This window comes from Penicillium macrosclerotiorum (genome assembly GCF_028827735.1).
Source record: "Penicillium macrosclerotiorum strain IBT 26536 chromosome Unknown utg000003l_segment0_segment0, whole genome shotgun sequence".
NCBI lineage: Eukaryota > Fungi > Ascomycota > Eurotiomycetes > Eurotiales > Aspergillaceae > Penicillium > Penicillium macrosclerotiorum.
Genome location: NW_026643083.1, coordinates 3,701,906 through 3,729,531, shown reverse-complemented (window position 1 = coordinate 3,729,531; position 27,626 = coordinate 3,701,906). Strand labels below are relative to the sequence as shown.

The following is a 27,626-nucleotide window of genomic DNA, read 5'->3' as shown; positions in this document are numbered from 1 at the left end:
AATCTTCATCTCTTAATGTGTCTTGAATCATTCGAAATCGACGATCTTGTGTGACTGTGACAACCCGCAGGACCGGGAAGTTTGGAGAATTTTTTAAGTTTCATGTGATATGCCGTCCCACCTCGTCTAGGACTATAAGTGCATTTGTTTTGAATATCATCAATTTGTGTATGTGTGTGTGTGTTCTTTAAAATGCGAGAGAGGTTATTTTGTTCTTTCAGGAAAACACAAGTTTTCATATCAAAAGCATTAAATCGGCCAGAGTGGCAGGTATCAACATTTTCATGGCATGTCGTCACACAGGTAGATACGTATATACAGTCAAGTTGAAAAGGGGAAATATGGAGAAAAAAAGAAAGAAAGAAAGAAAGAAAGATTCAAACAAATAGACTCCAAGGACGAGAGGAAACTTAATTCTCTTTCCTCCGTTTTACAGCCCCTGCTTCTGCTGCACGTCCCGCAGCCGCCGTAGCGAACCCGAGGCAATGACCCGCACGCTATCCTGAATCCAGGTTGGCAACGCTCGCACCAGGCTGGTGCCTGACATTCTCGGGGGCAGGATAACCTGGCCACTGTTCTGGGTGAGGATCTGCTTGCAGATGGCATTCGACACAAACTCAACAGTCATGATGGGCTGGCGGAAGTGGGCCTCGTGATCGGTGAGGAGCTTGATCATTGGGGTGCGCACCCACATGGGATGGATGATGCTGTTGCGGTTCCAAATTAGTATTGTTGGGTTTGGGTAGTAGAGTCGAGCGTGATCGTATGTATATATCACTCACCTGGTCCGCACACCCGGTGCGTTGTACCAGGACTTCAGTTCCTGACGCAAACTCTCATGAAAGGCCAGGGCACTGGCCTTGGAGCAGCAGTAGTCGGCCATCTCGCCCAAGCCAACGAAACTGGCCATAGAAGCAATGGTGATGACGTGGCCATGGTTGGCGCGGATCATGGCCGGCAGGAACTCCTTGACCATGAGGAAGTGGGAGATGGTGTTGACCTCGAAGGTCTGGCGGATCTTGGCCTCGGACTCTTCAAGGATGGTGCCGTCGTGGCCGACGCCGGCGTTGTTGACCAGCACCGTAGGGTCACCATGATCATTGCGGATGGTTTTCGCGACCTCGGCGATGCTGGCCGAGGAGGTGATGTCGACACGATAGAAGGAGACATTGGCGGGGAGTTGGAATGAGGGTTCGGTGATGTCAAGAATAATGACACGCACGCCAGTGCGAGCCAGGTCCTGCATCACTTGCTTGCCGATGCCACTAGAGCCGCCGGTGACGAGAATGAGCTCACACGCGGGATCCCAGCTGCCGCTCCGGGTCCAGTTGTTCAAGGTCCATTGGGATAGCGACATATTCAGCGATCGCAGCAGACCGAGAGCCAGCACCAAAGTCAGACCCTTTTGGGTGAGCGGGTTCGACAGCCACTGCTGGGCAGGTGCGGGGAGCTGCGCCAGGGCCGTCTGGGAGTATTCCCGGGCAAGATCAAGGTAGGCGGCCATTAGATCGGGTTCAAGGAGGGAAAGGAAAGCTCAACGGAAAAAAAAAACAACAGAGTGAAGAGGTGGGTTGAGAGATGGAATAGAGGAGGTTCGAGAAGGTCGTGCCTCGAGGACTGAAGTCTTTAAACATAGACGAGCTTTCCTCCCAGATATTTGCGTGCCAGGCCCCACACGCCGAGTCTCCATTTGAGTCCCATGTTTCTCCCCATGATTCCGAAAGCAACGATTGACTGAGGAGTCGGCATTTCGCGCGTCACAACCGAGGCAGCTAGGACCGCGTGCAGGGGCCTACGTCTTCGTTCGCCAACATGGCAAGCGTTGCGAGCAGGCGCCGACCGGGGCAGGCCAGGGAGCAATCCATCGATCCATTGGAGGGGTCTTTCTCAATAGTCTTCAAGCATCCAAAGGATTAAGCGGGCTCGGGTGGAGATCAGATCATCGTGTGGAGGTGGGCGAGTCTGCAGATGAAGAAAGGCCAAATGGGGGAATAACCCTCCGCTCATCTGCCACGCGGTGGAGTCTACAGTCGGGGTCCGTGAGAGGCCAATCAGAACCCTCGAATCATGGGAAAAGGGGAGTCTAAGGTTATCAGTGGAGCCCATTCACATGCAAGGCACGCGAGAGGAACCAAATAGGCAGAAAACAGGCCGACGCAATATAGGGACGAGCGACTACAACCGATGAACGATGAACTATGAACGACAACGCGGATGCCGGAGTCTGGGGTTCGGAGTCAAATCTGGGGCCGATGATCTCATCGAAATTCCGAACCATCGCAACTTCCAAGTCGATCAGTCGATACTCACAAACTGGACCGAGTCATACATATACAGCATGCACCGAGAAGGCAAAGGCAAAACAACATCTGCGGATTCTTCCGACCTCATCTAGGTGACTCGCTTGAACAGAACGAGTCCAACATTGTCGATCAATTCAACAATCTACGAAGTCTGCTTCGCGATCGGGCTGCACTGCACTCATGTGATAACAAAACCCCCCACAAAAAGGATCAAAACGGACTAGAAGAATCCAAAAAAAGTGGCATGGAAACCTCGGCTAGGCTCCACTGTCGCCCCAACAAGGACTATAGGGACTGCCGATCCTTACGATCCTGATTCATCCTGCCATCATCGCTCCCGCTAGTCCAGGATGTGATTCGGATGTAGCAGAGCACAGTGAACTAGTCGCATGAATGATGATGACAGATGTCTCCAATGCGACCCACCCAAATAATGGGTCTGCCCCCAGTCTTTGGCGGTTCTAAAGAGCCATTCTAAACCTTGCTCTTTCTTCCCCCCAGATTTCAGGGCGCTTGCATCTCTTTGCAAACGGACACTCGCATTATGGCCGCGGGCGACAGCTTCCCAGCCTTGCTGGCGGTGACGCTGCTTGAGGCCTACTTCCTCCAACGCACCATCTTCAATCATGAGACCTTTCGCACCGTCGTGCTGGGGACCTTGAGCGTCAATATCTTGCTCAAAGGCCTCTACAGTCTCATCATCTGGCCCTTCTTCCTTAATCCCCTCCGCCATCTCCCCAAGGTCCCGGTATGTTAAGCCCACAACGATGCATCGTGTACGTTTCTTTTGAAGGAATGTTGATTGATATAATTAGGGCTTGATGAGCAATGCCAAAATCATCTTCGACTCCCCCGCGGCCGCCGGCCGTTGCACTGGATGAGAACGATCCCCAATGAAGGCCTCATCCACCTCCGCGACAGCATCAGCCAGAGCTATCTACTTGTCACTAATCACCAGGCCCTGCTTGATGTTATGAGCACCAATACTTACGACTTCGAGAAACCATGGCGCGCACGCAACTTCTTGGCGCGTATCCTGGGCTTCGGCCTCATCCTGTCCGAAGGTCCCGCGCACAAAAAGCAACGTAAAGCCCTCACCCCGGCATTCAACATCAAGAACATCCGCTCCATGTACACCCTCATGTGGGATAAAACGAACCAGCTCCTGGAGGAGATGGAGAAAGATTTGAGCCAGAACCCCATGGAGGGGACTAATCCTGCTGATGGGGTCGGAAAGCTGGAGATGGGCGTGTGGGGGAGGTATGTTCCGTGATCCAGCATTCGCCAGATGGATAGATCGAGAGGAAAAGAAAACCATACTGACCCATGTCAATCCCTCTATAGCCGTCTCACGCTGGATATCATCGGTCCTGCTGCCATGGGCCGAGACTTCCGCTCGCTGCAGAACAGCGACAACCCCGTCGCCGAGAGCTTCCTCCGCATATTAGAGCCCACTACCGAAAAAATGGCCTTCCTGGCCATGAATTTCATCCTGCCCCAGTGGATCGCCCAGCGCGTGCCCTGGCATCTGAACCAGGTCATCACCAATGAGACCGCCTTCCTTCGCAATCTCTGTAACGACATTGTCCGTGAGAAGCGCCAGACCCTGGCCACCTCGCAGGCCTCGGCCCAGGACCTCGAGGCTGATATTCTCGGCACAATGATGCTGGGCGGCGACTTTTCCGATACCGAACTCGTGGACCAGATGTTAACCTTTCTGGCTGCCGGGGTAAGTTCGAGTTTTCCCCAACCCCCTTGTCGTTCTAAACTTCGCCAATTCATTCTAACCATGCATTACTTCCTTTTTTGTTCAACTTCTACAGCATGAAACAACTGCCAGTGCCCTAACCTGGGCTTGCTACCTGCTCACGCTGTATCCCGACGTCCAGGAACGCCTGCGTGCCGAGATTCGCGAGAAAATCCCATCCGCTGACAGCCCGATTACCCACCAAGACCTCGAGTCTCTGCCCCTTTTGAACGGCGTCTGTCAAGAGGTCCTGCGCCTGTATCCCACCGTGCCTGCTACCATCCGTGAATCGGTGCGTGATACCACGATTGCTGGCAAACACGTCCCTAAGGGGACACGCATCATCATGTGCCCCTACGCCATCAACCGAGCCCCGGTATTTTGGGGCGACTCTGGCGACGACTTCGTGCCGGAGCGCTGGATCGACACAGACAAGCATGGCCAGCTGGTGCCCAACAACCACGGCGGGGCATCAACCAACTTTGCCCAGATCACTTTCCTCCACGGCCAGCGGTCGTGTATTGGGAAGGACTTTGCTCGTGCTGAGCTGCGCTGTGCTGTGGCCGGCGTGGTCGGGCGATTCGCGTTTGAGATGCAGGACCCCAAGCAGGAGATTCATATCGCGGGCGCGGTGACTACCAAGCCGGTCGAGGGTATGCATCTCCGCATGCGTCGGGTGGGCGAGTGGTGAGCCCGAGCTCTCAAATTAGTTTGGAAACGGGGCCAATCCCGATGACGTGATGATGTGATGAAATGATTCTTGTATGCTCTTTTTTGTACGTGAGTATGTATACTACATATAGGTCTCGCTTGACATATTCTCCCATTTACTTGAGAATTGTGCTGGATCTACGGACTCGGCAAATCAATCTGCTTCACTGAGTAGTTTTCTGTAATATATTTTTTCGTAAAGATAAAAAGTTATGTGATAATTGACCCGTCAGGCTTCCAGTACAAATATCACAATTCATCCCTGGAATGCCTACCACCTACTGTATTTGTCCGTTTCTCCAGTCGATCTGGCAAGTATGGCTGCAGACTGGCAATCGTAGCTTTGAGATGTGTAAATTCCGGAGCATCTTCCCCGAGACCCCATGCGAATACGCCCCCAAGATGCTTTTCCTCCAAGATTGCAGGTACCTTCATCTGAATGGCATCTGGCGTGTCCCAAGACCAGAAGATGTTTACATCCGCATCCCAAAAATAGTATCCACCTCCGACGGGGTCATACTCACCCTGGGACTGCGCTATCCCAAAGGACGCGGCTAACTCTAAGGGAACATCGTCGTGCCATGAGAACGCCCCGGCCTGGCCCAAATCAGCGCCCGTCGCCGGATCTTCCATTAAAGCGGCGGGACATCCGATCGGAAATTCAGCGCACACTTCAGCATGACGGTCTGACGTCTTAAACCATTTGACATAGTAGGCGAGCCCAAGGTTAAGCTTTTCGGCCGGCACGCCCCTTTCCAGGTACGCGTTGATCGAAGCAAGAGAGAGTTGGATCCCTGTATGATGTTTGGTGACGGTGTCTCGTCGGTTCATCAAGTCATATGTCATCACGTTGAAAAAGTCAATTGAGGCGGTGATCGCGGCCATCTTTTCCTTGGTAAATGCGATCATGTCTCGTCGAAGACCTGGGACAGCGGCGGTGATCAGCTTCCCGGGGCCGAGGGCCTTACGGATCTCTTCGAGGAGCTTCGGGTATGCGTCAAGTTCCCAGGACTTTTCTGCGTTGGGGATTTGCTTATAGTCCTCGCCGTTTCCGCTGCGGTGACTTAGAAATGCACTTGAAGGACGACCAGCAAGAGATGACAGAAAGTAAAGAGACTGGGTTAATGAGAACGGACGAAACATACCCAGGGTACTCCCAGTCAATATCCACCCCTGCGATGTCCGTCAGCAGTTTTCTCAGGGTAGCTAATTGGAGGCTTTAAAGATAGAAGTTGTATACCATCTGACCCCGTGTCCTCCACCATCCTTTTGACATTATGGGCGAATCGCTTACGGCTCTTGTCGGTCAACGCCGCATCAGAAAACCCCTGCGTATCGCCCCATCCACCAATGGCCACCAGGATCGCTGTGCCATCCGAGAACTTGGGTCGTACTTCATTGATGGTAGTAAACAGAGACCAGTTTGAGGAGTTATCATCTGTATTGAAGGCGCCTGGTCGCATGAATGCCAGGGCAACGTGTGTCACATCTGATATTAGAGATCCCTCCGGAACGACGTCGTGCTGTCTAATCATGTTGAGCATTCAAGCACCAAGCACTGGTCCCAAATTGGGCCATCTTACCCTGTGAGATACATCACACATCTAGTGCCGTGGGCCGATTGGGACAGGGCCAATAACCACCATACAGCCCCATAGACCAATGCTTTGGGAAACATTTGGGCTGCTTTCCCCCAATTTTTATAGGACAGTGTGCACGTAAATGGATTAAATAATGTCTTTGAGAGTACAGTTGGAGGTGTAGCGGTGGAGGTACGAGATGCCCAGGGTGGAGCAGCTGCAAGATCAGGGGCGATCAGGTGATGGCAGCGAGGCTGCTCGGCGAATCGTAGAATCCCGAATTGACAAACTGCGTGAAAATGTGGCCGAACACGATGATCCGATATACAAACAGTGACTCCTTTTCTTGATTGTATACAAATAAATAGTCATCTACAAGATCGGAATGTCACCCCTGGAAGGTGAAGGCAATATGTAAAAAGAAGGCTGCGGTACGCAGTGAATTAAATTATCACGAAAACAACCGGTGTACAATCTGAACATATACAACCACCAAGCGGGCCGTCCAACAGCACACGAGTGGTCACTTAACGCCAGGTCGAGCCACGCCATTGCAGCATCATGGTCGGGATCACACTGACACCGACCATCAGCGCCACCGCGATACCGGCGCCACCGCCCCAGCCCACGTTCTCGAACATCTGAGGAAACCTGGAAGAAAAGGAAAAGCAGGGTTAGCATGGTAAACATCACAAGGCGCACACGCGAAAACAATCCAGGAAAAGGAGAAAGAATAGATGTAAGCATACCAGAAGGGTCCAATGAAGCCCCATGTCTGACGGATGAAAGTGATGAACACGCCCACACTGGCGGCATCTGGCCGATAGCAATCCACAGCGTAGGTGATATTAATCGTGGTGACGATCTGGTTTCCACCCGCCGCAATAGCCGCACCCACAATCGGGGTGACATTCCATGTATCCCCGGATTTGCCCAGCTGCACGGCAAAGACTACAACGCCGCAGATGGTCAGAGCGTGGCCAATGTAACTGAGCCAGAGACGGTACTCCGGCGCCGGAGGCTGGCCAGTCCGCTTTTGACGCATCATCATCCAGCGGTCCGAGATCAGTCCACCAACTTGCTCGCCTAGCACAGATCCAATGACGATGCCGATGAACTGCATGCCGACCTGTTGCGTATTGAAGCCAAACTGCTCCGGGTAGATCTGCGGAATCTCGATGGTCAACATGATACTGCCGAAAAGGAAGATCATTGCGTAGGCGGCGGCAGGGATGATCACGCAGGGCTTCATCAAGTAGCTCAGAGGCTGGATAAAGTCCCAGAAGCGCAATGGCGCGGGATCGATGCGGCGGAACTTGAAAATGCTCTCTTTCACGCTGGTCACTTGGGTGGGTGCACCCTCTTTGCGCAGATACAGCGACTCGGAGCCGAGGAAGAGGTACAGTAGGAATTGAATCCCATTCGTCTGTTCACAGCATGAGTTAGGTCTTGCGAGATATGGGGGTAGGGAAGGCCGGGTACTGCCATATCCCGGGCGGGAATGGTGAGGGGGATAACGAAGACAAAAAAAAAGGGCTACCCACAATTGCCAGGACATAGAAAATCCACCGGTATCCTACTCGCATAACCATAAACCCGAACAGGAACGGGGCGATCGGGACGCCAAGAGTCACCATCAGTGTCCAGTATCCCATGCAGCGCGCGCGATCCTTCTTGAAGAACGTCTCTGCAACCACCGCACTTCCCATGGCGGCTGCGGGACTAATGAAAAAGGATGTGATAGCACGGCACAGACCCATGGTTGCGTACGAGTGGCTTTGCGAGCATCCAATATTTCCAATTAACGAACAAATCAGCGAGATGAGGAAGATGGGCCGTCGACCGAAGCGGTTGCAGAGAGGTCGCCAGAACAGCGGTGCACCACCGAGGATGGCAATGAATAACGAGACCAGGTAGCTTGTGCGCTGCATACTGACGCCCAAATCCGCGGAGATATCAACAAAGGCCGACTGGATCGAGGCAGCGGTGAACAGACCGATCATGGCGTGGAAGACGACCAGCGTCAGGTTGACCGTTTTCTATAGGGACCAAAAAGAATAATCCGTTAGTCTCTGGGCTTCTCTCTCCCACTCTGGTGAGGAACACTAAGGGTTTAAGGGATATGGGATGGGTGGTATACCCTCCAGGTTGTCCAATTGTACGGATCGGCATCATTCATGTCGGGAATTGGATCTAGATCCAAAGTGCCATGGCGAGCAAGTAGGTACTGGCGATGCTCCTCGGAGAGATGAGCGACCCGATCTTCAACATAGAAGGCCTCTTGCTTGCCAGATTCGACGACACGGGGGTTCACATCTTGGCCCTCTACATGGTGCGAGTTGCTGTCGGTCTTCTCCATAATAGGCCGGGAGAGATATTGACCGCGAGAACAACGAAGAACAGGTGCAAAGAAAGGGGGGGGGAAGGACACCAGGCAACGGGAAATTGAGAGCAAAGAAGTCCACCGGGGAGGGTCCAGCGCAAGCACAAGTACAAGCAGAAGCACGGTTCAGAAAAGAGGAGATGCGATGCAACTGTACTTATAGGGCCCCTGCGCGTGTTGGGTTGGCTTCAAAACCCCGTCCCACGACTGCCCCGGACGCGGCCAGGCATGGAGACCCTCACTGGATCCCTCGGATCTGGGGGCGGGGACAGAAAGGAGAAGTTGGGGAGGATCCACCCCCAGACCTGAAGCAGCCCTGATGGAGTTTGACTTGAAGATTTGCGTTCCAGAATGGCCGGGGGGACGACGCATCGAGGCAGGATGAGGATGCGATTGGCTGTGGACAGAATGGGCGGGTATAAGTTCTGCCCGCGCGGGCAGAGCTGGGTTGTCATGGTTGTCATTGTGGGGGTGTTTGTGGGGGAGGGGCCTGGGGGATTGTGGGGAGCCTCCAGTCAAGCGTCAAGTCGAGCGACAAATCGAGCGGAGTCTGTGGAGTCGCCTGGAGGGCATCGACCAGATCCCCTGGAGATCTCCGGGAGAGCGAAAGACAGATACTTTCAACCGACGGCCACAGAAAAGCCAAGCAACCCAAGCAATGGGATACTTCTGGGTATTGCTTGGAGGGCTTGCTTCCTTTCTTCCGATGGGCGCGCATAAGGCTTGTTCCAGCTTGGCGACCGGGCGTGGTGGGTGGCGTCTCTAGCTCTCCACGCTCACAATACGGCCAGCAAAAGACCGGAGGCAAGCGAGGTCAAGGACTATCTCTCCTGATTTCGATAGGCTCGGACGAGATTGCCAGCCTTGGCCTGATCCATTTCATTGGGCGTCTCGCATGGGAATCCTCATCCAGATGGTCCAAGCTCCGTTGGGCCGCGTGGGGGAGGCGATATTGTCCTCCCAACTGTCATCAAAGCCTACCTATCGAGTGAGGATCCCGGTCAGCTCCTAGATCTCGAACCAGTCGAAGCGATTCGCCTGAGATGCCTGAGATATCTCGGACGCCTGGATGCACAAGCAAAGAGGCCGGGATTGTGGGGAGGGCCACACGAGGAGTGGGATTTCGTTCCACGGTTCACAGAAGTACGACGCAGTCCACGCATCTGCCTCTGCTCTCCTGCACGCAAGCAGAGGGCCTATTGCCGCGGAGAACAGTAGTGGAGAGACGGAAAGTTCCGAAATGAGTCTTTTTCTCGTGTTCCGACATATTCTGAAGCGAAGAATGATGGCGCAGAATAGTTATCTTCGACAGCCGTTGATAGCTCTGTACCTCCTTTTTCTTGTCCAGTTCGAGACATTGAGGTACTGAATTTGTATACATCACGTACAGTCAGAGCTGAATTCTGTACATTTGGAGAAGATGTCGATGATCAGAAACAGGGGGTCTCCGGTTATTACTTTCGTCGTGATTAGACATGTCCTCCTCGAGAAGGCCAACTGCTTACCTTAACACTTTCTATGATTCGTTGTCTTTTGGGGTTCTCTCATTTGACATGGAGCAAAGAAAATAAGACGCGCGAGCGGTGTTCTTTTCATGGTCGGAAGCATACGTATTCTTTCGAATTCGAACTATTACAGCTAAGCTCCATTGACTAGGCAATCTCCACAGCCTACGGACTCAGTCCCACTGCTCTTCTTATCACCCTAGGTGGAGCTAGTACAGTTGACTCCAATATCCCCCTGGATCCCATCACAAATTATCTCAGGCGGGCTTCCCGCCGGGCTGGTGATGTTGATTCGCGACAGGTGAATATCGGAGCAGACGGCGTTGGGCGAACACGTCAGGTCCACAACTACTTTGCCTTCTGCCCCCGAGGACGTGCCATAGATATTGTCAAACACAATGTTGGTGACGTTGACCGCTGACGGATATTGCGTACACTCGGTAGTATTCACGTTGAAGTAGCACTGGTCCAGCACCACGGGGTTATCGGTGTTCTCGATGTGGATGTTGCGGTAGGTGATATTGTTGATGCGCCCGTACCCAACATCCTGGCCAGCCCAAGCCTTGAGACGAGCTCCATTCTGTCAGATTGACCGCTGTTAGTCTTTTTTCCCCTCTATTTCTTGGGGAAATGGAAGCTTACCTGGCCGTTAAGCAGAGTCACGTTCTCGATATACGCGTTTTCGATAATGTCCTGGACACCGGCATACTGTCCAATACTTCCCATACTCACGCCATGTGTGTTATTGCACCATAAGTTCTGCACAAAGATATCGGTCGTGTTCGGCTTCGGGGAGAAGCAGTCATCTCCGATGTCGACCCGTGTGTTGGTTACGCGCAGACCCTTCACGTTATAGGAGTCGAAACCATCGGTGTTCTTGGGTAGGGCCTGTTGGTTTCAAAGATCTCCTTTAGCTTGTGGCTCGCTCTGTCACATCAACTAAGAGAGTAACCTACCGAGGCATTCGTCGAATACGCGTTGATAAACACATTGTCAAAGGAAATATCATTCGTACGGACAAAGAAGTTGGTCCAGCACGGAGAGTTCAGCTGGGTAATACCCTCCACACTGACTCGAGTCGCATTGTCAGTCAGGAAAAGAATGGGTCGATAGAAAGTGTTGTCCGGGTCCTATAATGCAGTCAGTCTGTGAATTCAATCGCGTGGTTTCTCTTTTTTTCCCTCCATTCTCATCGATCTCCAGACATACCAGGATCTCTGAGCCAGCAAAAGCATTGTACCACTCCTGTCCATTGCCATTCAAAGTGCCGTGACCGAATATCTTGATGTCCTGACCACCCCAGACCCAAAAGGTGATGGACTTTTGGAACGAATAGTAAAAGTTGTTGGCTTGCCAGTAGTCGATATCGTCGGTGAACTATACGGGTCAGGGCCATATACGAAGGCCTGCAGGGAAGGTAGTTGGAATCACCTTGATTTCACCTTCAAGTTGAACCTCAATGTTGTCCAAGAAACTGAGGTTCAATTTCTTCCCAATGACATAGGTCTTGCCCTTCTGCAGCAGTAACCTCCCACCATGATTTGCCTGCTTCATGCCCCAGAGAAAGTCTGCAGAGACATCGTCTGTGTCATTTTTAGACGCTCGGATGGTGACTGTCCGGCGATCAGGATATTTTTGATGGTATGCACCAATACTTCGCAGGGACGCCTTGTCGCCAGCAGAAATAATATGGGCCCCTGGAGGTAGATGACTGGTCGTCAAGGCGCTGACAACGCTAATGAACAAGGTACCCAACGCAAGAAGTTTCATCTTGAAAATAATTAAACAACAACTTCAATTAGGTGACACCTGGCCGTAACAAAACGCATCTGCTATCACGTTTCAACAGGCCTCTGGGTAGAGGATGAAATCGTCCAGTCTTATTTAACTTGCCAGTGTGGTTCATCTGTACTAATATTCCCTCATTTATGTCTATACGATGCAGCATTGGCAAGCGGGGATTGAAACTAGATTTATCCTCCTATAAAAATGCACAATGGCCGAACATCATCTTTGGAAACGATCAACAGGGACGTATCTCAGCAGTCTTCTCATTGCCTTGAAGATCAGCTGTTTTTACGAGGCGATTTCTCCGCAAATTGCCAAGAGAAATGCGCGGGGATGCGGAGAGAGTGAGCATTCAAAAGCTAAGCTTGAAACCTTCTCGGCGGAGCCGTTTGTGGGTCGGAGTAGATTCCGCCGTCTTGGAATCGGTGATTTGTGCATGCTCTAAAAGTGATGTTCCACCAATCAGCATCCTATCATTGTTGACTATGAAGTAGTGTCCTTGGAATTAAAAGTTGAGGATGAATCTTCTGTTTCGTCAAAGCCTTCAATTATTTTTTTACTCATCTGCTTACTGGCTGATGCACATGGTCAACCCAAAGTGGTCTATTACTAGTAATATGTTGATTATGAGAATTATGTCCAGAAAGGGAAGCTACTTCAGTGCCGCTTTCACATCCTTCATTGATTATTGTTTTATGCCATTGAGATCATCACATGAAATACATTCTGACAACGGCATTGGTAGATTATTGCAGTCGTTTGGCGGCCATGAGAAGTCCGTGGATACAGCTTATGTTGCCGGACCACCAGGCCAGGGATCGCATGTAACTCAGAGCAGGCGTCTCGATATATGAATAGCACAAACTGAATGCTATCCTCGAAAGCGTATACCAAACACCGAACATATTGATATCCCTATTGGGAACTCCTGCAAACACTGCGATCAAGGCTATTTCTATTAGCACGCTCTGGAAATAAGTCTGGATCGATTCAGGGCGGATCGCCCAAGCTGGAAGGAAATACATACTTGTTGCTACAAATAGAGTATACCCCTCCATTGCATTTGCATGTGCGGCTTCCTCGCGTTTAAGTTTGTTCAGGGTATATCGGCTGATTTTGCCTAGTTTCACGGCTTCCTCGCCGTACTTGGTCAAATCCTCTCTCGGCGCAACATTGTTATCGATTCCCAAAAGAATTTTGGGAATTCGAGTACTCATCCAGAGATATGCGATCGCCCAATTAGCCAATAGGAGGAGTGCAGCGTGGTTAGGGGGTGGTTGTTCGCCAGGAGCATCACGCAAGCCCAGTGTGGTCAAAAGAGAGCTGTGGAGGATCAGTAAGAGTTAACAACAGGAACTCAGATATCCACATACAACATGACGAACATCTCAGAAGTGGTCGTTTCCTTGCTTCAAAATTCAGGAAAACTGCCTTTGCCCACGGGGAGGATACGATTTATACAAAACTTTTTGAAAATGATCGGCACACATGTGGCTTAAGGTCGGCCAACGCATATGAGATCATTGATCACTGAGCTCTGCTCATGCGAGTCTTCTTTCGGAAATTAAGTTCTACTCATGGACTTGGCACTGCACCCGATCGAGGAAATTCCGATCGTGCAACCCGAACGATGCGGATGTATACTCCGTTGCCAACCAAGAGACACTGAAGAAACCACGAGAAGGTGATTTCTCAGAGCTAACCGAATCAGCAGGAGAGCCATCCTGGACAACCTGTTCTACCTTACACAATTGAGCGATTGCAGAGGAGAAGGCTATTTGATTAACCCATCTAGGCAAAAGCACAATATACACAAGCACTTCGAACTGTCGTGCCATCTAACCAACGACACTTCAGTGTAAACGAGAACGAGAGGCCAAGACATTTCCAGGGAAACAAAGCTAAGGGAAAAAAAAAAAAAAAAAAAAAAAAACTACACGACTTCCCGTGCAGCGGTCTGCTCGGCCTGGCATGTTGACCCCTTGGTTGAGGTCCGTGCTAAAGATGCCGAATAGTGATTTTGCCCACTGGATCGTAGCATCATCGCGCTTGGTTCTTCCGGTACAGAACAGCTTACAGTGGAGCCATTTGTGTGATGAGAGACGCATGAGAATCTGTTGTTTACTGTGACTGAATGCGTCTGTCGATCTACGACACTGTTATTGGGCACTGGCTCATTCTCAGATAACAAGAGAATCTCCACAGGGTTATCGCGAATAGCAGGGACCCGGAGCCACTCGTAAATGCTGTTCAGTACCGGGATCGACAGCCCGTGGACGATTATTGAGAAGAATACTAGCCAATAAACCACTAAAATCGTCAGGACGCATTCACAGATTTTTGGAGCAAGGGTGGGTCCCACCTGGAATCATGGCTGCTGTCAAATGATTGATCTCGGCATCACTTTCCCCAGGATCTGGCAGCAATCGACGTGCATACTCAACGTAAGATACGGCCCCGACACCTTTTCAATAATTATTAGATGGTTAGCCCTATGAGTCGATTCCTCATGGCAATACTGGATAGGACTCACCTATGGGGCCAAAATAACCCATAAAAAGTGCCTCTTTCCAGTCACCACAGATTTTGGGTATGAAACGATACCCGAGCATAATCGCAGGAATGCGTCGGAACAAAACTATCAATACACCCAAGGCAATTAAACGTGCTATGGTTATTCCAGTAATATGTGGCATGTGAAGCTGGTCCCAGGGCATGACAACTCCGAGAAAGACGAATGTCCCAAAATTGAGTACGGTCTCGATGGACGAGTTGAATGAATCATGTCGGGCCTCGGCTTCGGAATGGTACCGACCGTCCCAGTTTAGGGCACATCCAGCGATGAAGCAGGCCAGTGTTTCATCAGTTCCAAAGCAGCCACATGTACCAACAACAAAAAGCTGGAAACAGGTCGTAAGCAGTGTATCGCCAAAAGTAAGGAAGAATAAGACACCCACGCCGATAGCGACTGGAAATAAAAAGAAGCTCTCTTTGTCGATCCATCTCCTGATAGGCAAAATTTTCTTAGTGCGTCACATCTTGATGGTAATCTTTCAAACCGGTTCATAACTCACTTGTTCGAGGCCAGATTAAGCCCTTTCCGGCCGACAAACCCAACTAAAAGTCCATATCCTGCACCCATAATAATCATATATAAGACTCCTTCAACAGCCCAATGTGCCAAAGCTCGGCCAACATCTCCCCCGAACCGGCCAGCATCCGTTGCTCCAATCCAATCCCGCTTGACATGACCCGTTGCACTTTTTGGCGTATCATCATAGCGTAGCAGTGCAATTGACAACATCAAGAACGGGAAGCCAAATCCATCGTTCCCTCCAGCCTCGGCTGATATGAATTCGCGCAGGTGTCTTCGAACATATTTATCGGCGAATGGACCCTTTGCAATGGCTTGGGAAAGCACGGGGTCGATGCAAATGACACAGGATCCGATGATGCAGGCTGTCAACTGATCCAAAATAAAATAAGTAGTTTTCAAGTAGTTCACTCGAGCAAAACTCACAAAGGATAGATGAGGTATCATCAGCCTGATACATGCTGATGTTACCAGCCATTGCACTGTCATCAGAGGAAGCAAGCATATTGTAAGCTCAACCAACCGCCGGCGTAGATATCTTTTTGGTAGTTCGTAGCCGACTTTGACCATTTGAATACCAATGACCATACGCGTTAGAGCCTGTGATCATTAGTTCGTGGATCCGGCAATAAAGTGGTAGGAACCCTTTTTCCATGTAACGTACATAGGCAATTCCTCCAACGGCCTCTCCATCACTGCTATTGCTCCAGCGACTGGCGTCTATCAGATTGATACAAAAAGGCCCAAGGATTGCCCCAAAGATGAAAGATGGCACTAGGTATATTAGCTCAGTAGTTGAAGGTACGTGCTTGAAACATACATGCTTCGCCAAGGTACCATCTCTGTTTGATTTTGATTGAAATAAATCCGAAAAAAAGTAAGAATATTCCTGGGAGAGTTGAGGCACTCCATACTTTGTTAAATTATGGTGACACCGAGGATCAGCTTACCTGAGAACGTAAGAGCCACATTAAAGCTGCTAATGTCGAGGATAGGATGGAGCATCCTGTTTCTCCAATGACGAGAGGTTAAAATCCCCAGCGAGGAACCATAACAGCTAAAGAGATTCAGCAGATTTCTCAACTTGTTTCATTTGTGTTCTGAAAGGAAAGTGTCAAGTGGTAAATCTACACAGGATTTTGATCGACTCTTCGATGTGAATCGCCGAGTCCGATTGAGTCAGCAACTGGGTGAGTGCAGATGCCAGGATGATGTGGCCCCGAACCCAAGGAATGCACTCTTTCTTCAAAACCAGGTCGAAAGTCCTCCTGTCATGACGAAGGCCCAGTGGGCTTCGGCTACATGCGCCCCTTCATTCAGGGGTTAGGTTTTGACTTATCAGAGATAAAATGCTTATGAGAAGATTGACTCAAAGAGTGATAATCAAAACCAAACCGTATTCTTTGGTAATTACTCATCGATAAGAGGCCTGAATCTGCTAAAGAGCTACCTGGCATATCATGAGTTGCCTTGCATACTTCAAAGAAGCCGAAAACAAGCGACCATTTTACTTGGGAGGACTTGTAAGACAATTTGGCAAATAGCATTTTCCAAGCAGTATAAGGCGGACCGCATTATACGACGTATTTAAAGAAGCCTCAAATAACCCTGTCCTAGGATCGGCTTTTCTGAAGAAATTCTGTTGCAATCTTTCCAGCTCCTTGCGCACCCGCGAGGAACAAACCTATCACATCGCATTTATGCAATGAGCTGTGTCTGCCTGCGGGCGGTATGCATATATTGACATTTGAGTGCGTCCTTTTCGAATCCATCATTCACATAGGATCGGAATGTTGTGCTTTCCAATCAAGGGGTGAATTTCTAAGGTAGCGGTAAATTCAATTATTCAAACTACCATACCTAGGGGGCGCACAGAATGAAGACGGTTCGAACAATCTGAATGCAAATTTTAAGTCTTCTAGAAAGCTTGGCTTTGACGGGAGTGTAAACTTAGAGGCGCATTAAAATAATGAAGTTATAGATCTTGAAAGTGTTGAATCAAACTATGGACCTAAATCAGAATAACACAAAATCTTCAGATTGAGACTCGGCCCATTTAATGCAAAAGTTCTAGCCTCATTCTCAAACACGGTCCTAGCCAAGATACCTCATACTCATCACATTTCCGCTGTCTTGTATGAGCTATTTTTTGGGCAGAGACATTGAAAATTGCACAGAATATGGGAAATAAATATCGAGACCAAGACCTTCTATCGTTATTTAAGAAAGAAATTTAACGGCTCTAAAAGATTCTCAAGTCCTAAATTTTCAAAAATATGGCATCGATGGAGAAAAGGTCAAAGCGGTCGTCAGAAACTGCCTTGGACAAGGGCTGCACGAATATCTACGGCTCTTGATTTGCTGCAGAGCATATGCCGACCGATGAGTTCCCGAAAGATGTTGCCTATCGCATAATCAAAGATGATCTCGTTTTGGATGGCAATCCCATGCTAAAGTAAGTATTCTCTTGAAAGAAAGGTGCATTCATGAGTCCGTCGACAAGAGCGGACTTCTAACATGATATATGATTATCCAGTATAGCGAGTTTTGTAACCACTTATATGGTAAGATATTCAATACAATTTCGTGAGCAGGGCTGATTCTATTTCACAGGAGGATGAGGCCGAGAAACTCCTTTCCGAGTCTTCCAATAAGAACATCATAGACCACGAAGAATACCCCAAATCCGTTGAAATTGAGCACCGCTATCTCAACATTCTGGGAGATCTCTTTCATTCCCCGACTCAAAATGGAAAAACTACCGCTGTGGGAACAGCCTGCATTGGCTCATCCGAGGCCATCATGCTCGCAACCCTTGCTATGAAGAAGCGTTGGAAGAATCAACGGAGAGCAGAAGGTAAAGATTTCTCTCGTCCAAATATCATCATGAGCACCGGTGTGCAAGTGTGTTGGGAAAAAGCTGCAGTGTACTTTGAAATCGAAGAGAGACTTGTCCCTTGCACCGAGACACGCTACATCATTGATCCAATCCAAGCTGTGAATATGGTTGATGAGAACACAATCGGCATCTGTGCTATCCTCGGCACAACTTATACAGGGCAGTATGAGGATGTCAAAGCCATCAATGACCTACTCACTCAAAGAGAGTTTGATACTCCCGTCCATGTTGATGCTGCTAACGGTGGCTTTGTAACTCCTTTTGTCAACCCGAGCCTGGTGTGGGACTTCAAGCTTCCCAATGTTGTGTCTATTAATGTATCAGGTCATAAGTACGGCTTGGTATGTATTGCAAAGAGCCAATAAGCTGAAATTCACCTAATTGATATTACTATAGGTGTATCCTGGTATCGGTTGGGCTTTGTGGCGATCGGCCGACTATTTACCCAGAAAATTGATCTTCAACATCAACTATCTTGGTGCGGATCAGATGAACTTTACTCTCAACTTCTCTAAGCCCGCATCTCATATCATTGCGCAATACTATCAAATGATCCGTCTTGGAGAACGAGGTTATAGTGCCATTATGAGCAATCTCACTCATACAGCTGATTACCTATCGAATCAACTCAGCGATCTCGGTTTCTCCATTATGAGCGATGGCAATGGGAAAAGCCTCCCTGTTGTCGCATTTCGCCTCGGTTCGGCTCAGCACATTATTTTCGATGAGTTTGCATTGTCGCATCAGCTCCGTGAGCGTTGATGGATTGTTCCAGCCTACAACATGGCAGCGGACTGTGAGACCATGAGCATGATGCGTGTTGTTGTGCGCGAAGATTTCAGTCAAAGTCGATGCGACAGCCTAGTGCATGATATCAAATGGGCGTTGAAAGCTCTTGCAAAGCAGGAAGTTCTCAGTATTGAACGCTATCAGGCGTAAGTATACAATTACTAAATACCTATCATTTGCTAATTTTTATACTAATTTAATTCAAACCATATATTGGCTCCAAAAACCATTTGCATTGATAATGCTTGTGGCCAAACGATTGATCTAAAACAAGAGAAGTTGTCGGTGACAGAATGTATTGATGCATGAACATGTAGAACATCGCTAGACTTTGGTTTTCATAAGCCGGCCTGATAGAATGGATTTCATATCAAATGGTCATATTTGATGATTTTCAGGAGCTTTGAATTTCATTTATGGTAAAGTGGAGATTATATATTCATTTAAATATTATATTGTCGTCAAATTCATTCCGATGTCCAGTATCAGCGTTACCTCACGTCGTTCATTGAATCTGGGGCAAGTTGTTGAATAGATTATTGTCCCAGAGCTCTTGTCCGGTGGGGTCTAGGGTGTCAAACCATCCACCAAGGTCAAGTGGCTACACCTGTCAGTATAGGCAAATCAGAAGTGTAAGAATGTAGCGGACTTACCATAAATTCTCCAAAGTCTGTTGAGAGCAAAGAAGGCAGATCAAAATCGTTAGAGGAGTTCGACATGGGAGTGGTTCCTATGATCCCCTCAGAGGCCATGGGAGGCTTGATATCCCATGTTAATAACAATTCATCTCCTAAAGGAGGGAAAAACAGGCTCACCTGTAGAGATTGGCGATCTGCGTTGGCGAGGGCCTCTGTATATGAAAGCCCGCCAACGATCCCCCGACCAACTCGAACAGCTCTTTTAGATGCTGCCTCAACATTGACCAACGGATCTTCTCCTTTGATTCGAGACTTGACTGAGGCTAGAATGATGCTCAAGAAAAAATATGGTTTTGTCCCTTTTCCATTGCCCACACCAACTCGGTGACCAAAATCGTGCAGAGTACGCTCAACTGCTTGTAGCATCACATTCTGCTGAGATTGAATCATGCTCATAAGAACACTTGACCCCATACCATCCATACCAGAGCTACCAGGCTGATTAGCTTCCTGAGCTTGCAGGGAAAGCTCAACACAGACTGTAATTGCGGCATGGAAAGTTTCATCACAAAACATTCCGGCTCCAAGTTGTGTGATGTGTGGATATAAGATCGCATCTGCAGGTGAGGGAATTTCCATTTGCGTTAAAACCTCGAGGGACGCCTCCAGGCATACTTTTCGGGAGTAGGAACATTTGGGCAGTCGCACAACACTAAGTGAAAAAGGCCGATGTAATGCGAGTAGAAATTTTCGCATAATGAAAAGGTGCAGTGACTGAGCAAACCGGTGCCGGGCAGCGTCAGAAGGGTTAATTTCAGAAGCATTATCGTCAAAAAGTGCCGAAGCATTCTTCATCGCCCGAACTAGCTCTTCGCTCATTCGTAAAGTTTCATCATATGACAAGTTAAATCTCAAAGTGTTGATCTTCTTTGCAATGCGATAGCGTAGATCCAAAGTCCTCGTCAACAGAGTCTGGTAGAAGTTCCGAGTATATGTCGCAGTGCTGAGAGGTACCGGGTTGCTTTCCATGCTTTCATATAACTCAGAGTCATCCCAATTTGAGGGAGCATCACAATCACATTCATCCAAGTCAACAGATGGTGTAACCCCACGGTCTAGAGATATTTTGAGGTCTAGTTCCACGATTGTGGTCCAGAGTCGACGACGCAATTCTGACCAAAATGGGGTAGTCGCTTTGCGGAAGCGAGTGGGATCACGATGCAATCCCATTGTCATGGCAGATCGAATGAGTGACCCTGATGAAGCCCAGGCCACATCGCCATCGCTAGCGACTGCAAGGCGAGCGACAAGAAGAAGGCATTGTGTTTGGATCATTTTTAGATCAATATCAGGACTGACAAAAGTGCAGGAAATATAGGACTGGACCGCCATAATCCACTTCATGGCGGGTTTTAGGTAACTATTCCGCTCATCACGATCCAGCGAAGGCATGTAAAACCGGCTTCCTGCCGCTATCACAGCCAGTAACCGAGCGATGAACCCCATGTCCGGATTTTGAGGACTGGCCCAGTATTCGGCGTATTGTTTCAAAAAGGTTGGCACATGCAGGATCCTATAGGTTGTTTCAAATGTGTCAAGATATAACTGAACCAGCTTATCTGTTACCGCTCGAGATGGAACCATCTCGTCCAATTTGAAGGCTTGCTCTCGAAAAGCTCGCTGATGCTCTTGGCTTTCACGAGACCACATCTCGCACTTGAAGCTTTTCATGTCAGTGTATTCTTTGTCTTTGACCTTCTTGTGACTACGTCGCATAAAGGTACCAATATCCTGAAACTGTGTCGTATTAGTGATATGGTTCTGTTTCTGGCTCTGAGAGCTATTTTGTAGACTTACAAATGATACGGTCGTTGTGTAGTGACTGCGACCAAAATATCTCGTTTTGGCCTTCTTTCCCCGAAAACTCGAATCGGGCAAGAATCGCACACGGTCGTCAACACCAGCTCCCTCAACACTATTTTGGGAGGTTCCAAGTTCTGAGTATATGTCACAGACAGATGTTTCTGGTGGTGTGTGCATGGAACCAGGCTTGGCCAGCGCATGTTCCAATGCACGTAAGCGGTTCCGCAGCTCATTGAGCTCTGTTAGATTATTGCGTTTGGAGACACGATTTGAATCTGATTTAGGACCCATCTTCGAGTCGAACACAAACATTCCACCGGCTGTTCCTGCTGGCTGCTCATCAGGACTACCCGGTAATCGCATTCGCGACACTGGCGGGGACATGCGACGCGAAGATCCCGATATTTCTCCCGGATGAGAGCCAACAAAAACACAGGAGTCGGCAGTTTTGGATCTAATACACTGGCCACACGGCAGAGAACGGTCGCACTTCAATTTGCGACGACGACATTCCGTGCAAGAGAGTGGCGGTCGACGCCGCCTTTGAACTACTCTGGTCGACTCTGCGGGATGGTCTTGAGACGTATCGTCATGATAATCACTCATTCTTAAAAACTGTGCAATGAGCTCAGGTGACTTGCATTAACCGGCTGGATGCGCAATTTGCGACTGAAGGTGTATCTTGCTGAATTGTAGGCGTGGTAGCAGTGATGATGCGATGACAGGATCGCCCCCAATCGCCCTTTGAAGGAATCGAGAAGACTAAGCTGTGTGCTTTTTTTATATTCTTGGAGGCCGTTTTCTGATAGAACCCAGCAGCCTGTGCGCATCGAGGTGGTCTCGAAGTTTGAAGTTGACGAGAACGAAGACTAGAGTTGATATGCCACGCGCAAAGGAGTTAAGCAGAGTTCAGAATTGTCCGACGTCGGAGATACTCTTTTCGGCAATACTGCCAAGCCCCGGACTGGGATGCCTGATTGATAAGCGGCTCTTGCCGCCAACCCAAAAATGCTTGTCGTGTCTCGATCTTGTCGATTCTCGTTTTGGGGTTCTGCATTCGAGTTGAAGCTGATGCAAGTAGAGCAGGCACAGAAGGGCTCTCAAAGACATGTTTCCATAGGAAATGAAGCAATCTCAATTGACAAACATCGGTGAGAATTGCATTCCTCCGCGGAGAAGCCACGGTGAACACAGATATATAATTGAGTACTTTGGTCCTATATACGTACATCAGGCATGGCGTTATGCAGGATGATCCAGCAGGACGCTTCGAAGGATCAACTTCAGGCCAATAGAATCCATTCTGTGATAAAGGAGATTAAGGCTGCTGTAATTGAAAGCTATTTATGAGTCATAGCAGGGAGTCCAACATGGCCTTTTCTTTCTGCGACTGGCACTCTAAAAGAGGTTAAGCTCTTTGCCCGCACTGCATATTTGCGTAAGCTTATCCTTCCAGTAACATGCTCCAGCAACCATGGGACAGCTACGTTTTCTTGAGTTTACTCACTAATCTTGCAGTTAATGGCAGAAATCTAGCTTCCCCTCCTGCGATATAGTGGCTCCACTCTCGTCCAAACCCGACCGTGAAATTTGACTGAAAGGATCGTCTGTGGTTCAGAAGGGACTTTTTTTATTCCTGGAGCCTAAACAGCGACAGCGAACACGAACTCCATAGCTAAATCAACTAGATTAAAAAAGCACCAATCATGACGAAAGTGTCGAGTCTAAATTAAGTCAGTCTGAAAGCAATGTTCCACGTCTCTTGGGTTGGGAACACGGGGTGTGGGGGGAGGCGCTCGAGCCTTAGACAACCGAGGCGGGTAACGGGGTCCGTGTTACTGTGCGAGCAACCAACACATCAGTCGCGAGACTCCCCTTGAGCCTGCAACCATGCTTCTAGCTCTAATCTTGGATATTACGCAATGGCCCTCAATACTCCGTTCATCGGAGAGATGCTGAGCCCGAATGACAGGTCGAGAGACACCGCGGCTCATTTGTTACCAGCCTCTATCAGGTCCCTACAACATGGCCTTGTTCGCCCAACGGACGACACGGAATCATTCCTACAAAAGGATCTCTGTGTAGATAAACTCAACAAGATTGACCAGTATTTATGGCTGGCTGGTCGGCCTATGCCTCCAAGGCCTCTGAATTATCAAATTGCCACCTCCCGTGAGATCGTGGTGGACGAGAGAATTGACATGCATCTGGTATGGGAATATTCGCGGCGCCTTCATCTCAAACCCATCCCCCGATACCTCTTGAGTCCTAAATTTTGGGAGTCTCATCTTCTAACTTGCATGAAATCATGCTGTGTCCCTCAACGATCCCAGCACTACCCTGATGTCTCTGTGCCAATCTCAACTACCAAATGTACAAAAGAACTATATAAATGTGCATGTGGATTCCTACTGTCCTATCTTGCGCTAATTCAGTTTGAATGTGACCTTGCAATTGCGCATACCTATCATCTGCTGCCGAAGGAGATCACATGGGAGAAATGGCTTACATTCGCCCACGAGCTACTGGAAGGTGAAGCTCCCAAACCTAACAATATCAATTCGCGGTATCTGTTTGGCGAGCTGAGACTATCGCAACTTAACAAGATATACGCTCTGCGGTATGGTGAAATATTAAGAGGGTACCAATTCACCTACCAGACATACGGGGAGCTATTCCGCGACTATCTCACCCCAATCACTGCTGCGACCATTTACATGGCACTGGTTCTGACGGCAATGCAAGTTGGACTGGCTACCACCTATCTAGAAGGCAATCCCTCATTCCAGAATGCGTCTTCGGGGTTTACAATTTTCTCCATCCTCGGACCCCTGGTTGGCATCTTTTTAGTGGGTACGATTGGGGTCTTTCAATTCTTCAATAATTTATTGGAGACAAGAGAGTTCAAACAGAAACGTTTTGGTCAATTCGCAAAGGGGATGATGTGACACACTCGTTGATACCATAGTATAGATTTCGTGTCCGGCAATCCATGCCCTGCAGCTTGCACGCCTTGGTCTGGTTGATTAAGCGGGATGGACATGGCCATGAAATTATGCTAGAGGAAAACAAAACTAGCTGCGCGATTGGTAATGCTAAAACCTCTAATTAGAGTCGTGACAGAAAGACCAAGAAGTTATAAAGATGTCAACATGATATAGATGAGTTTTTCCGGTAGACGGTAGAGAAACTCGAGGTTAAAGTCGAGATTGACGATGCAAGGGATCGTAGTAATGCCAAGGCTTGTCATAGCAATGACTTGAAACACGACGCCACGGGTCAGTCCGAGCGCCCACAGAATAATATCGACCAGACTTGCTTCATGCGGGCTGTCAAGCATTTTAAAGGTTGGACGACTCCACAAAGACAAAGAAAAGCAGACCTAGTCTTGAAGTATTTTCATAGGCAGAGGTATGTGAACGAAAAAGGCATCCATGGATTGGAACTAAACAGGAAGCGAAGAAGCGATCACCTATCTGGGACAAGCGTTCTCTGTTAGCCCCCAACGTGACACTTAACCCCTCCGACTCCTCCGGCCTCTCCTCCTTTTGCATCCAAACAAATCGATTATCTTGAGCTCTCCAGCAATCCTGATCTACCAAGTAAAGCAAAATGGCGGACAAGACGATCGTTCCCGTGCGTGTGTTTTGTTTGCCATAATTTTGATCGCGATTCTAATGTGCGCCCGCAGGATCCGGATGTGTTTTTGGTGACACAGGACTATACTCCTGACTGGCAGTCGTATGGTTCCCAAGCTCACTATTCCACCATTCACGATATCGATGTCATCGCACAATTGCTTATTGAAAAATAGAGAGACTACATCAATTGCCTCCTCCATGTATAAAGGTTTGATGGAAAATGGGAGAAGGTGACCACTGCGCCTTAATCAACCGCCGCCCCAATCTGAGTTAAGCTAATAGCCTTCTAAGATACCAAACGCTGAAACGGACCGAGTCTTTGTAAGGTTACTGCCGATTCCCAGTCTTAGTAGAGAAACTCATTATTGTCCAGTGTTCCTTCGGATGAGCAGCAATTCGAAGCATACGAAGCCGGGTATCATTTTGTTCCTTACACCTGAATTCAATGATGTTGTTAACGCTGAAAAAGGCATATCACGGCTATGCTCATGGAGTCTGATCGGCCCAACCCGCTATTCAGGGCGCCAGTAGGATCTCACCCACAGGTATGATAGTATGATATCCAGCTTAATTCTGGATGATACTGATGCTTTCAAGCACATTCTGGATATCGGAACCGGAAAGGGTTCTTGGCCAATGTAGGTACATTATGGGCCATTGTCTGAGAGATATACTAAAATTTGTTTAGCGATGTTGCCGATATTTTCCCCAGTGGTACAAAACCCCGCCTTGCTATGCAGATGGTCTCCTCTTATGAGATTTGAGTTCGAGCTAATGGAACCAGCAACTGTCAGAGGCGTCGACCTCTATCCGCCCCCTGTCACTTGGATGCCCCCGAATTGCATTCTTGAGGTTGACGACGTGCTACAAGAGTGGACTTGGCAACAGCCGTTTGACTTGATTCACATGCGTATCATGGATGCGGCTTTTACCGCCGAAGAGCGGGAGAGACTATATGAACAGTGTTACAAGTTCGTATTCCGTAAATTTGAATTCTGTGGGTAGTTGAAACTAAATCTTTTACAGAAATCTCCGCCCTGGTGGCTGGATAGAACAACTGGAGTTGTCACCCGAATTCATGTGCGACGATGGAAGTCTTCCTTCGGATAGTCCTGCCGCTCATTTGGGGAAACTCTGTATCGAAGCTGCAGAGAAATCTGGCCGCACAATGGATTTATACCACAATTGCGAAAAACTGATCGAGAAAGCCGGGTTCACTGACGTTCATGTCCATGAATGCAAATGGCCACTTGGCCCTTGGGCACGAGACAAGGTGCTTAAAGAAGTTGGAACGGTCAACCTTGCTCATTGGTCAGCCGGAATGGAGGGATATGCTATGTATCTGCTGACAAAATACGGGGAGCCGCAGCCATGGTCGAAAGAAGAAGTTATGGTCTACGTTGCAAAAGTCAGGAAGGATCTGGCTAATCCCCGTCACCATGTCTATCATAGAGCGTAAGTATTAGTTTTCATTTCGCGGGTTTTATGCTCCTGAGATGTTCTACTGACAATGTTACAGGAAGCGAGTATGGGCTCAGAAGCCCGTGTCAGACGCCAAGGAGGATACTGCGACACCGGAGATCAAAACAGAACAGACGGACTAGCGAGAATGGCTAGAATAGGAAACATGAAGATTCGGTCTGATGGACTCATTCATTTAATCCCCCTCTCCATTTTGAAACTACTGCACCTTTCCCCAGACTGGTTCAAGTACTTGCGCGTGTCAAATCGTTCGATCCAATAAAGCTCGTATTTTTTGTCAGTTCAGACGATTCAAGCATAAGAATGGCTAGATATAGACTCAATTCTATGACTATGAGAAAGTAGAATATCTTATTAGTGCAATGTGAAAGTGGCCTAAAGCGGTGGAGACTTGCGCTATGCAAAGGGATCAAGGATGAATAAGTTATACTATATGATGCCTCCTCGCTCACCGACCAGGACAAACCAACATTACCCCTCACTCTTTATCTTCATTGAATGAGATATCTTATCAGTTCAGAGGCAACGTCAGACTTGTGGAGAGTTACTATCTAATCTGTTCAATAATTGCCCGGGAGTCGACCTGTTCATTTCGGCCGAACAGGCCAATATACTGGAATTCTCAGATATTAATAGAGAGCACCTAATACAGAACTCTTATCCTTTTGTGGTCACTGGTAATATCTTACGACGACATGAAAGGCTAAATTTCTAGATTGAAATCAAAGAGGTATACCTGCAGCTCAGAATAGCACATATTGGATGGGAGACAAGCAATCTTGGACAGTTGTTGCAATACTGGAACCTTGTAATTTAAGCATTATGTCATAAGGTAGAATTGATATAGTGCCATCGATTGGGTCGATATTATCAGGAAAGTGCGGTTCTACCAATTCTTATATCCTTTTATATTCTCGAGACTCGTAATCACTACCGTCCCTTGATTGAGTTTCTCCTGAACACGCTTGCTTTTCTCCGCACATTTATCCAATTCGATCGACTAATGAATGCTGTGACAGCATCATCATGTTGTATAGTGAGCCCCAAGCAGGTGCATTTCAAACCATAATTCAGGTTGATAATGTCACTGTCTCGGGATTAGATACTATCAAAACATATATTATTTGCTGGCTTGTTGAGATATGTAATATACGCTACACAGGAAGAATTATTCAAAATTTATTCACATAATTTATTCCGATC

At 48.4% G+C, this 27,626-nt stretch overlaps 12 protein-coding genes across 12 annotated transcripts; 4 read left to right on the top strand and 8 right to left on the bottom strand.

The window, feature by feature from the left end:
• Positions 1–430: 430 nt before the first annotated feature.
• N7462_004220 (SDR family oxidoreductase) lies at positions 431–1,504 on the bottom strand (the record flags this gene model as incomplete). Its single annotated transcript, XM_057075946.1, has 2 exons — positions 431–707; positions 783–1,504. 2 exons carry the CDS (start codon positions 1,502–1,504, stop codon positions 431–433), a joined length of 999 nt encoding a protein of 332 aa, XP_056935451.1.
• A 1,343-nt stretch (positions 1,505–2,847) lies between these two features.
• Positions 2,848–4,741, top strand: N7462_004219 (cytochrome P450; the record flags this gene model as incomplete). Its single annotated transcript, XM_057075945.1, has 4 exons — positions 2,848–3,051; positions 3,130–3,563; positions 3,648–4,032; positions 4,127–4,741. 4 exons carry the CDS (start codon positions 2,848–2,850, stop codon positions 4,739–4,741), a joined length of 1,638 nt encoding a protein of 545 aa, XP_056935450.1.
• A 269-nt stretch (positions 4,742–5,010) lies between these two features.
• On the bottom strand, positions 5,011–6,287 carry N7462_004218 (glycoside hydrolase family 18 protein; the record flags this gene model as incomplete). Its single annotated transcript, XM_057075944.1, has 3 exons — positions 5,011–5,815; positions 5,907–5,934; positions 6,002–6,287. Coding segments are annotated over 3 exons (1,119 nt in total), but the record flags the coding sequence as incomplete, so codon positions are not given.
• Positions 6,288–6,868: 581 nt separating this feature from the next.
• N7462_004217 (uncharacterized protein) lies at positions 6,869–8,700 on the bottom strand (the record flags this gene model as incomplete). Its single annotated transcript, XM_057075943.1, has 4 exons — positions 6,869–6,992; positions 7,091–7,767; positions 7,886–8,380; positions 8,482–8,700. The coding sequence occupies 4 exons, from the start codon at positions 8,698–8,700 to the stop codon at positions 6,869–6,871; spliced, it is 1,515 nt and encodes a 504-aa protein (XP_056935448.1).
• A 1,728-nt stretch (positions 8,701–10,428) lies between these two features.
• On the bottom strand, positions 10,429–11,999 carry pgxB (uncharacterized protein; the record flags this gene model as incomplete). Its single annotated transcript, XM_057075942.1, has 5 exons — positions 10,429–10,809; positions 10,872–11,117; positions 11,186–11,359; positions 11,439–11,606; positions 11,661–11,999. 5 exons carry the CDS (start codon positions 11,997–11,999, stop codon positions 10,429–10,431), a joined length of 1,308 nt encoding a protein of 435 aa, XP_056935447.1.
• A 764-nt stretch (positions 12,000–12,763) lies between these two features.
• On the bottom strand, positions 12,764–13,404 carry N7462_004215 (uncharacterized protein; the record flags this gene model as incomplete). The annotated part of the gene is made up of 2 exons (XM_057075941.1): positions 12,764–13,340; positions 13,391–13,404. The coding sequence occupies 2 exons, from the start codon at positions 13,402–13,404 to the stop codon at positions 12,764–12,766; spliced, it is 591 nt and encodes a 196-aa protein (XP_056935446.1).
• Positions 13,405–13,950: 546 nt separating this feature from the next.
• N7462_004214 (putative plasma membrane antiporter) lies at positions 13,951–15,952 on the bottom strand (the record flags this gene model as incomplete). Its single annotated transcript, XM_057075940.1, has 7 exons — positions 13,951–14,327; positions 14,380–14,481; positions 14,551–15,023; positions 15,092–15,476; positions 15,538–15,593; positions 15,635–15,711; positions 15,776–15,952. Coding segments are annotated over 7 exons (1,647 nt in total), but the record flags the coding sequence as incomplete, so codon positions are not given.
• A 1,531-nt stretch (positions 15,953–17,483) lies between these two features.
• On the top strand, positions 17,484–18,949 carry N7462_004213 (uncharacterized protein; the record flags this gene model as incomplete). The annotated part of the gene is made up of 5 exons (XM_057075939.1): positions 17,484–17,566; positions 17,648–17,675; positions 17,725–18,351; positions 18,407–18,710; positions 18,786–18,949. 5 exons carry the CDS (start codon positions 17,484–17,486, stop codon positions 18,947–18,949), a joined length of 1,206 nt encoding a protein of 401 aa, XP_056935444.1.
• Positions 18,950–19,304: 355 nt separating this feature from the next.
• Positions 19,305–21,906, bottom strand: N7462_004212 (uncharacterized protein; the record flags this gene model as incomplete). Its single annotated transcript, XM_057075938.1, has 3 exons — positions 19,305–19,400; positions 19,453–21,234; positions 21,295–21,906. 3 exons carry the CDS (start codon positions 21,904–21,906, stop codon positions 19,305–19,307), a joined length of 2,490 nt encoding a protein of 829 aa, XP_056935443.1.
• Positions 21,907–23,222: 1,316 nt separating this feature from the next.
• N7462_004211 (uncharacterized protein) lies at positions 23,223–24,248 on the top strand (the record flags this gene model as incomplete). Its single annotated transcript, XM_057075937.1, has 1 exon — positions 23,223–24,248. The coding sequence occupies one exon, from the start codon at positions 23,223–23,225 to the stop codon at positions 24,246–24,248; it is 1,026 nt and encodes a 341-aa protein (XP_056935442.1).
• Positions 24,249–24,436: 188 nt separating this feature from the next.
• Positions 24,437–24,640, bottom strand: N7462_004210 (uncharacterized protein; the record flags this gene model as incomplete). The annotated part of the gene is made up of 1 exon (XM_057075936.1): positions 24,437–24,640. The coding sequence occupies one exon, from the start codon at positions 24,638–24,640 to the stop codon at positions 24,437–24,439; it is 204 nt and encodes a 67-aa protein (XP_056935441.1).
• Positions 24,641–24,912: 272 nt separating this feature from the next.
• Positions 24,913–26,545, top strand: N7462_004209 (class I SAM-dependent methyltransferase; the record flags this gene model as incomplete). The annotated part of the gene is made up of 10 exons (XM_057075935.1): positions 24,913–24,936; positions 24,992–25,041; positions 25,224–25,262; positions 25,315–25,356; positions 25,411–25,486; positions 25,539–25,579; positions 25,630–25,655; positions 25,726–25,912; positions 25,968–26,396; positions 26,461–26,545. 10 exons carry the CDS (start codon positions 24,913–24,915, stop codon positions 26,543–26,545), a joined length of 999 nt encoding a protein of 332 aa, XP_056935440.1.
• Between the last annotated feature and the right edge of the window lie 1,081 nt (positions 26,546–27,626).